Source organism: Colossoma macropomum, unplaced genomic scaffold (assembly GCF_904425465.1).
Source record: "Colossoma macropomum unplaced genomic scaffold, Colossoma_macropomum, whole genome shotgun sequence".
NCBI classification, from domain to species: Eukaryota; Metazoa; Chordata; class Actinopteri; order Characiformes; family Serrasalmidae; genus Colossoma; species Colossoma macropomum.
Window position 1 is genome coordinate 52,077,808 of NW_023494792.1, and position 10,676 is coordinate 52,088,483.

The window sequence follows — 10,676 nt, forward strand, 5'->3', positions numbered from 1 at the left end:
TAATTGGTTGATGGGCGAACACGCGCACTAGCATGGCTAACCTAAATGACTTTTCACTTCATTTCACTCTCAGTGTTCAGGGCTCAGCTCGGCGGTGCGAATGCAGAATGCATCCCGATGACGAGGTGACAGGTAATAACGGCCCGGCTGCAGATCGCCCCATCGCCTGTCACGCACAAACACGCAAGTCATTTGCGCAGTCAAACTCCAAGGACAGTCAACGTCTGCACTACACGCTCATTTATCTAAACTAAATGAAAAAGGTCTACGAAAGATGTTTCTGGTGGTCCACGGATGTGTAACAAATTGTGGAAAAGGTAAAAAAACAGAGCTGTCCCTAAACGAGAGGTTAAAAAAACCCTGCTGTCAGTCAAACAGTGAGGGAGAAAGGCATGCTTCAGATAAAATAAGCTCATCTTTTCATCATTCCAGGCAAGCAGAAAATATAACCATCTAGTGTCTATGGTTTCATTGCATGCACAAAAAACTGTCCTGCAAATATTAGGACTCAAGCCTCTGATGAGAAACTGAAATGCATATTTTGATGGGCAGGTTTTGTCAGTTACGTTTGGGACCTCTAGAAACAAAGCTCTAGCTTCTGATGTTTAAAACAACAGAGTTAAAAAAAGAAAGTGAGCTTCACTCAATTCCTCTTGGGGCATTATTTGACTATTACCACTACCCATTACAAATGCATTCCATTTCTGCTAATTTTATTAGCCAGTACTGCAACTTCAACAAGTTTATACAGAGCACATTAGATTAGATGAGAAAACACAACAAGGTGTCATTATTATCGATTTTTCTCACCAATTCTGTGGCCAGCCTGTCGGCTGATGGCAGCGATGCACTGGATATAAGTGCGAGTGGTGGACATGGAGTCGTTACGGGAAAGCTCGGACAGTAAGTGCTCAATGAGGTCTACGAAAACAAGGTTGCCGCAGCTCATGACGAGGTGACCAAGGGCGATGATGGTCCTCTTCCTCACCGCCAGTCGAGGGCTGGTCAGCTGGGGTAGCAAGCAGCTCAAGATGGAGGGGTGGAAGTTCACCAACAGGCCCCCTTGTCTAAATAATAAAAAAAAAAAGATGGAGTATTTGAGTGAAGGTCTGATATCTGAGAAGGCTTACATCAGGGGTGCCCAATCCTGCTCCTGGAGATCTACCACCCTGCACAGTTTAGCTCCAGCCCTAATTAAAAACACACCTGATCCAGGTAATGAAGGCCTTCAGGGGCATCGAGTATTAAAGCCAGGTGTGTTGGATCTGAACTCTCCAGGCTGGTAGGTCTCCAGATCTCCAGGACCATAATTGGGCACCCCTAGCTTAGATGATGCAATATTCTGAGGGTGGCCCAAGAGCAATTCTGTCATTGTGACAGGAAGCAGCCAAGAAGCATCAATGTAAATATTTCCATTAACACTTGAAAAATTAGCAATACTTATGGGTGCAAAATTTACAGCACTAACAAGTTATGAGAGTTTGTGTCTGGTGATATCTGACAAGGGATCAGAATGATTTCAACAGTCTTCCTGAAGCCTTTTTTTCAGGGGTGGAACGATACAGAAAATGTGTTTTATGTCTAAGTTTCTATTTTCAGTTTAGAAGAGCATTCAACTTTATGAAAGTGCAATATTAAAAAGAAAAAAAAACAAAAAAAAACACAAAGCTGTGCTTTATAGTGTCTAGATTAGCCACAAATTAACATTCTAATCATCACAAAATACAATATACAGCTTTTCACTTCAATACAATAAAACATAATATGCTGTATTGTTACATTTCTACTTTCCACCTTGCAAAACCTTATGACTAAGCCTAACCATACATTCACATTAGAAGGCTACAAGTCATTAAAGTCTCCTCAAGTTTCTCTTGTTGGTGTGTTTGAGGTTGCTCTTGTTGCATGTGAGCATAAACACTGTCCAGCTTCTAAAATGTTAAATAAATAAATAAATAAATAAATATATTATGTACTACAAATGATAAGTGTTACCTGTTATAAAAAGCAATATATTGTTGAAGTACCAAGTAGTGTATGCTAGCCTGATCACCCCTAAGGGGTTGTGTTGGTGGTCATATATATGCATCATAAAATTAATATTTTTCTGAGCTTTGAAAATTTGACAGAATAGCTCCACAGCCAGTTACAAAAAAAAATAAAAATAAACATTATTTTTACTCAAACTTTCACATAATACACCATAATACTCCACTAAATCCAATTAAACAGGAATAATTATACTTTTTCATAAAGAAACATAGCTGGTAGAGATGAAACGGTTACCGGTTTCATGGTAAACCGCAGTAAAATCAATGCAGTTAGTAGTACCGTTTGAACTCGTTAAAACCGCGGTCGATTACCACGGTGTGAAAAACTCGCTGTACAGAGACAAATAAAGGCAGAATCATTCTCTCAGATGCAGCTCTGTGTGTGTGTAGAGGGGAAGGGGGAGGGGGAGAGAGTGAGAGGGAGAGAAGGGAGAACATGGCGGAATGTAGTGACAGAGATTCGGAGATATTCCAGCCTTCTAAGAAGACCAGGTCTGACGTTTGGTCATATTTTGGGTTTTATAAGAATGCAGAAGGGAAGTTAATTGAAGATGACCTCAAAATAGCTGCGAAAGGGGGCAACACATCAAACTTTACGAGTCATCTTCGCGACCACCACCCGCTACTTTTTAGAGAATGCAAGGTTAACTTTAGCGTAGAAGTCTGTGGGGATTTCGAAATAGAAGAAATGTCATGGTTTGTGTGGTTTAACTTGTGCTTATGGTTCGTTAATAATATAAAATGAAGCTTTTAGCGTAAAAAAACAAACAAACAAACAATCAGTGAATCAACTGTGAATCGAAACTAAAGCTTTTAACACATATTTCTGTGGAGCAGTCTCCAAAATGAGCTCTGAGTTAACAGTCACACAAGCTCTGGAACGAGACGCTGCAGAGGTTCATTCTGCACAGCTCCCCTTTCTCGTCTCGCTTGCAGTGTTTACTTTCTGAGAATAACACCGTCTCAAATCACTCAGTGTCCCCTACGTAGTGCGCTACAAACACGATCATCATTAACAAGCAGCTGAGTTTTAAATAGGGAATTTGTAACCTGTTGTTAATGTTGATTATAGATGACTTAGTCGAACATTTCCTGCACTCTTTGGGTGAAGGATTTGCTATTTCATGATCCATGAAGTGCACTACATAGGGAAGATAGTGTGCTTTGAGACGGGACCTCGTGCGTGTAAACGCTGCGTGCTGGTTTTAGGAAAAGCAGAGTTTCAGAGATTAAACTTAGGAGTGTTTCTGCCGCAGCTCAGATGCATGTTAATTTTAAGTTATGTTTTAGTTTTAAAATGCTTTTAGAGAAGCAGCTCCACAGGTGAAGACACGCTGTGTGAGTTCTACACTGTCTGCAGCTCACAGCGCGGTCACGCAGTTCCTCTGTGATTTTGGCTGTTTTGATTAGGGTACAGCGCCACAACGGCACAATAATGCTGCAGTTAGGACAGAAATGCCCCGAGTGCAACACTTCTTAGAAGCAGTAATTTTCCATTAAGACCCACCTCAGAGTTTGTCAAGATTTAATTCTCTATGCAGGGAAATCCCTAGTTATTGTAAATAATAATAATAATAATAATAATAATAATAATAATAATAATAATATAATAATAATAATAATAATTACAATGGTAATAATTATAATAATAATAAACAATAATAACAGTAATAATAATACATTTGCTATTCTTTTGTTTACAGAGTATTACAAGTATTGTAAGTAATACAAAAGTAACACTACAAATGTATTGACCTTATTTTTTAATGTTTATGCAAATAAAAAGTGCATATTGCTGCCAATTCTATTTGTGTTAATATAAATGTTGGTGAAACGAGTTTCACTTTGTGTATCAGTATTTATTTTTTAATTTATTTTACTTTTCAACACATTCGAACAATATCGCGATAATACTGATAATCGTGATAATTTTGGTCATGATAATCATGATATGAAATGTTAATATCGTTTCATCTCTAATAGCTGGTCATTGTTCTTTAGAAGCAGACGAAATCCACAACATGCTCAGAAAAGCATATTGTGACTTATGTGGTAATGTATGACAATGATAAATATGGTCATATTGCCCACCCCTATTTCAGATTCAATACACAAATTTGATGAAAAAAATCAGGAGAAATGCCAGCATTCTTTCAAAATTCTTTACACAGTATTCATCTGATAACCTCTTCATAACCTCTAATACATAAGCACACAGTCAAACCAGTAGCAGTAAGAGCCCTGAATTTAATGAACTGAGAAGACGACCTTGAGGGGCCACATATTTCATGCAGACACGTGCACAAAAATGTCTTAGCAAGCACTCCAATCTACAAAATCAGGCATATTTCTTCCATCAGGACTGTGTCAGCTGCTGCAATGCTGGTTTGTACGCACCTGCAGAGCATGTCAGCCATTATGTCCAGGGCTTCGAGCTGGACAGATACGTCCTCCTGCTTGGCAATAGCACTCGTGAGGCGGCCCGTGATCTTTTTGCACACGCTGGCAGCAAGGGCAGAGCCTGAGGGAAAGACACAAGCACACAGTTCAGCCAAGAATCGCTGCTGCTCTGGAAAACAGCAAATATCTACAACTGCACACCCAGACCTCATAACAGCACATGGTGCTGACAGAAGGGTTGTGAAAGACACACTTATGATGTCAAAACATGCATTCAGCATCTTCACTAACATGTGAAGGGGATAAAATGAAAAAACAAAGGTCAGGGGACTTTACCACTGGACGCTGGCGGGAGCTCCCCAATTACTGTCTTCAGACCGATGCTGGAAATGTCTCGAAGCTGCTCTTTATCTGACAGCATGTTCGTGCACAACGTGTCGACAATCGTTTCAACCTGGTACTCCTTTACTTTGCTGACAAGTGGTCCCAAACTGCAACACAAACCACCACAATTTACCAACAGCCTCTATCCGTGGATTTTTGTGTTCATTTAACATGACTGGCCCTGTCACTGTATTCATAATCAAGTAAAGTAGTGATTATTTTGACAATCAGTTTTTTTTTCCAATTTTAAAATGCCAAATAATAAAAATTGAGCTTAACTGAACAATGGCAAACTATGCAAAGCTTTGTGTCCATTGGACACTGTAAGAGACGTCAGTAGGACAGTTTAAAACATGCATTATCTTTATGTAAACTGCCAAATAATTGTCAATTTAATTGATGATTTCTTTTTTAATCAAGCAATCAAGTTTGGGTAATTGGAACAGCTCTAAACATGACAAATATCCAAGTCCTCTAGCATTAACAATGCACTGTTAACAACATTCAGCTTTCAAGTCGTAGTGTAGGAGGTTCTCAGAGATACAATAAATAGGTTCACATCCAATCAAAGATTAACAAATGTCAAGGTAAAGTAGTGAATACAGGTTTATTTCAAGTATCCAGGATAACTTATGTCAATCCAGTTACCCAAAGCTTTAACCAGAAACCCCAAAACGTCATGTGTGCAATACTGTACCCCTAGTGCAACAAATTAAAAAAACAAATTGCTGCTTGTAAAGTGTGTGTTTAATCAGAAATAGAAAGATATAAGTGCAAAGGTGCAATGACTCAGCAGTTATTTTCAGAGAAAAAGTCTAAACAACATGTAGCCTAATGCCTGCTCCTGAAGCAGTAAGAGAAATCAATTCAGCATTCAAATGAACAATAACACACTGCAAGCTATAAGGCAAAAAAATGGAACAGACTGAATACCAGGGGATTAGCTAAAGCTAAAATTTGAGCGGTATGTCAGGCCCTCCTCTGGGAACATTCCCACTCTTTGATTCGCTTTTAGGACTATTTGAAATTCAAAACTTCAGAGCCACCATGCACTCACAATATTTGCACTTCAAGTTAAACAGGGATGGGTATAATTATGCAAATCTTTAAATATTTAAAGCTTATTTGATTGTGCCTTTTTCACAAAATATAACAACGTACTATGCTTTAACAAGGTTTTAGGCTTGTTTTTATTATCAGGGCATACACAAATTAGCTGATCATATTCTGATGAACATTAGTAACAAACAAATGGAATCTGGCTTCTACAGGAGTCACAGCTCCATAAAGTGTGAACGTCTAGGTGTTACAAACTTTTCTTTAAAGATTTGTTTTTAATACATTTTACTACAGAAATAGTCTCTCACTCAAAAGGTTGGCATACTATTTGTTTAAAAACTGTACACAAACAATTGAAGAGCAAAAACAGTTGTCCTCCAAAAACAGCGATCTTTGAGACTGTGTGTGTACCTCAAATTTGAATATGCAGTAAGCTTCAAATATGTTACCAGTTCAATGCTGCTCATACCATTTAACAGCCAGGTTCTGAACTTCGCCATTTTTGTCTTCCAGAAGTTTGAGGATCATCTTGACCACTTTCCTCTCGCTGTCGTCATCAAGCTTGATGGAATCTTTCTGCAACTCTGACATCAAGTCATTAGTGGCCATGAACCTGTAAGAACAGTGTACATCACAGGTAAGGTCAAGGTCAAGTGGAAATCATAGGGCATTTTGATGCATTTCAGACTGAAATGAGGTATTAGGGAGGGTCTCTGAACTAGCTGAGCATTTTCCCTTGAGGATAGGTGGGGATGGGAGGGTTTGAATCACAATATTATTAGTTGATATTTTCCCACCCGCTGGTGCACAATGATGTTTTAGAAGTGGGCAAAAGTCATTATATTTTATGAATATACTCTGGTGAATCGTGCTTATTAGAGCAGGGAAATGAACTAACAAGGTTTTTTGTTAAGTTAAAAAAAAATAAAATAAAATAAAAAGTAAATTTTGATTTCAAGTTGACTCCTACAACCGTGCAACCTCATTTATTGCAATTTCCTGCAGAACGCATGGGTACAAACGAAGAACCTCTGGTATCCCATCTGTAGCAATCTCAAAACTCATTTTCAGATCTCACTGAAGCAGTCTGGCAAAATTTACTTCTGCTTCATTTTCACTTATAACCTAATAATAGATTATGACTCAAAACTCAGCAGACTTGGTTCAATAGGCTACATCAAGGCAGGCTAACTGTGCATGCTGTTATTTCCTAAGACTGAATATGGGAAACACTGGCATAATTAACTAAGCAGACCGCAGTACAGATGCCACGTCTGTACAGGCAGTATGTTATAGCACGCGGCATGACGGAAACACGTTTGCCTTTCATCTTGCATGTCATGGTTTGCTTGACTCATCGTAATCCAGTTTGGGATGAAACCGAAGTATAGTGGCTTTCAGACGCCCATCTTGTCTCTGCATGGGAACATCAAAACAGCAGCATTTGAGCCCCATGAGAGGAGGAGAAAAACACTCCATCCAAAATATGACGAGTCTTCATCACAGACAAATGCAGCCAGGCTGTAACTGCTTCAGTACAGGTTTGAAAGCAAGGAATCTCTTATTCCAGCAAGAGATCTAGGCAGGATGAATAATGCATGTTGGGCACACTTAACCACAGTGTAAAGGAATGGCAGCACAAAGAGACAGACACTCCACAAAAGTGAGTAAGCAAAATGTACCAAGAGGTAGAGTTCACAATGGCTAAAGATCTGAGAGGTCATTTATTCCTGCCTCTGGGAATTAAATGGGATGATTTTAGTATTACTGTAATTACAGATGCATTATCACAAATACGCCAGCATCCCAACTCCTGCTGTTGTAAAAAATGTGAGTTTAGAATAACTTCAAACAATATTGTGTTATGCAAAAAAACATCCAAAAGTAATTTGTGCCAATTTTGTGTCAACTGAAGTGACAGTTTTGGAAAGCCATGATCAAGGGAGTAAAATGCTGCCTGGTGCTGGATGCTGCACAACAGTCATGCCACATGATCCCAGAGGGCTTCTGTGTATAAAACCTCCAACTCAGGAGAAAAGCCTCATGAGAAAGCAGGTTTCAGAATCTGCTCCAGCAGGTGTTCAGTCACCACTGCTCATGAATATTAGGAAATTTTCAAGTAATCTACTTATCAACTGTGTGATTTTTGTTTTACATATTCTGACACCTGTAACATCATCGCACTTAACACTTTAACCTGGGGAAAACCATTTCTGCTGTACAAATGATCAGTAAACATCGCAATATGGTGTACTGTGACTAAGCATGAAGGATCTGTCAAAATCATACTGACACAGTCAAACTGCTGACTTTGATTTATCCTGGACCTGAACTAATGAGCTTAATCTCTTCCACTTCTTCTTAGAAATGGCAGAACCAAATCAAACAAGCCTGTGACAGCTAAAGTGCTATGCAATGTTGGCTTTAACATAATAGCAAATCTGTCACTCATTCCAGACACACAGACGGACTATCAAGTTACAGTGTAATATAATGCAGGTGTCTTAGATAATTCTGCACCTTTCACTGTAGATACTAATGTATCAAGGCCATTCCAGCCTCTTAAAAAATCCAGCACTTTATTATTTTTTTCATTAAGTGAACTGCTCTCGTTATTTCGTGATTACTTTGAGAAACTTATATGCACACACACATATATATATACATACACATATATGTGTATATATACACACACACACACACACATATATATGTATGTGTGTGTGTGTGTGTGTATATATATATATATATATATATATATATATATATACACACATACACACGTATAAGATTACGAGTAAGTTTTTTTTTTTTCAAAAAATTTAATTGAGGAAGCATGTCAATGATGAGTTAGCATAGTAATGGCATAGCATTTTTAAAAATAATGACAGCATAATAATGTTATAGTAACTCGAAATGATGACTTAACACTTCAAAATAATGCCTTAGCATCGTAATGTCATCTCAAAATAACGACTTAGCATCTAAACATGATGACATAGCATCTCAAAATGACATGGTATCTCAAAGTAGTGTCTCAAGTATCTCAAAGTATCTTAAAACAGTTACATAGGATCTCAAAATAATGTCAATTCACTTACTGAAAAAAATAATAAGGTGCTGGATTTTTAAAGTGGTGGTAATCGGCTTGCGTGTTAATGTCTTTAGTCAACTTTAGCTGAGCAAGTAAAACCAGAAATAATGCAGAGCCCGGGCGCTTCGTGGCTGATGGAGAACTACAACTACCCCGCTAACAGCTTAATGACGAGCCAACTTTGTGACAGGCCACACTAGTTACCGGCCAGCATGGCTAAAGTGAGCTCACAACGACCAACAGTTAATTCACAGCGCGGTGTTTTATAATGGGATTACACCACTAAATATGCAAAAGTCAATGAACACCTTAAAAAGCTATAACAACAGATCCGTCGCTCCGCGCTGACACAGGCGAGAAAAGCGGTTAGCGCCCTAATGTTTGCTAACTGGCTAGCTAGCTAATTGTCAACATGGGGGCGATTTAGCTACCGTTACCGCTAGCGAGCTAATCTCACTAGCTGCAGTCTTTACATCTCACTCTGCAACCAGCCCGCACAAACGATCCGCATTTCACAGCTACAGCGAACTAATGCCACGTAGCTGACCAAAGAAGCAAAACCAGGAGACGCCAGAAGCTTCTAAATTACCTGACAGCAACGCAAGCTAACTAGCAGAGTAGCTAAACAAAACAGCGAGCGATTCGCGGCCTAACTAAGTTGCGCGGCGCTGGCTGGCTGGCTAACAACTCAGTGCGCGATCGTAATTTCAGTTACGGTAGCAAAGCGCAAATGTGCTGAAGGTTTAGTAAATATGCAAAAGGGAGCACTTTAGCTACATTGCCGCGGAGATATTAAGGGCAATGGCTGACCTGAAATCTTTATCGCTGGAAGTCATTTTCTCCAGGAGATTAGAGATGTGGTAAGAGGCGCTCGCCATGTTTGCAGTCTGTTGGAGCAGCTCGCTAGCAACCACTTGTGAGTATCGCGGCCAGAATCCCTAGCTGTCGTCCCCCTCCACCTTCTTTCTCGCGTAGCTACACGGCTGCCAAACAAAGCGCGTTCTCCACGATCTGTGTGCGGCCGGCCTGGGCGGTGATCAGCGGCTAAGGAGCGCGAAGGAGTTAGACTTTCATCCCTCTGAGTTTGGAGGTTTGAATGGAGGTCCTGCTTCGCTCTGCAAGAGGGAGGAGCTGCGGCTGTAGACGGAGAGGGCAAAGTTGAGAGAAATTTCTCTGGGTGGGAGGTTCGTTTTTGATTGACAGCTTGCTTGGCCAATCGTCACGGCCGACAGCTTTTCAGCGGTCCGAAACGCTCTGCACATGCGCACAGGACTGGGTTGGTTCATTTGTATTTTTACTGAGTTGAATTAAATATATTTGTTGTAATATTAATCAAAATGAAGCAGTTGACTGCATAATATTAGTAGTTGTCAGTCCCAGTGTGTACATGGATAGAAGGTTTATTTAATGTCTCCAAAAGAAACTTGTAAACTTGGGGAGAACCATGATATAGTACTAATCAATTTCATATACAAAAGGCTATAGCTAAGCGTCAATTCATATCACAATAAAAACACATAAAGGCAAGGAAAATGCGATATATGAAGAGTTTCTTTCCAATATGCTGTGTATCAATTTGTAACAATTTTGGATATAATGATTTTTTTTTTAAAGAACAGCTGGCGCAAAATGGAAAACGGTTTTTATTTCTCTAATAAAGTTTTTTTTTTCTCTAATAAAAAATAACA

General features: G+C 39.3%; 1 protein-coding gene across 1 annotated transcript in view; it reads right to left on the reverse strand.

Annotated features, from left to right (window-relative positions):
• Nucleotides 1-10,094, reverse strand: part of cand1 (cullin-associated and neddylation-dissociated 1) — a 24,592-nt gene extending 14,498 nt beyond the window's left edge. The window contains 5 exon segments of the mRNA XM_036577551.1: nucleotides 811-1,067; nucleotides 4,449-4,572; nucleotides 4,788-4,942; nucleotides 6,364-6,507; nucleotides 9,799-10,094. Coding sequence (XP_036433444.1) covers nucleotides 811-1,067; nucleotides 4,449-4,572; nucleotides 4,788-4,942; nucleotides 6,364-6,507; nucleotides 9,799-9,866 — 748 coding nt within the window. The 5' untranslated portion in view covers nucleotides 9,867-10,094.
• Between the last annotated feature and the right edge of the window lie 582 nt (nucleotides 10,095-10,676).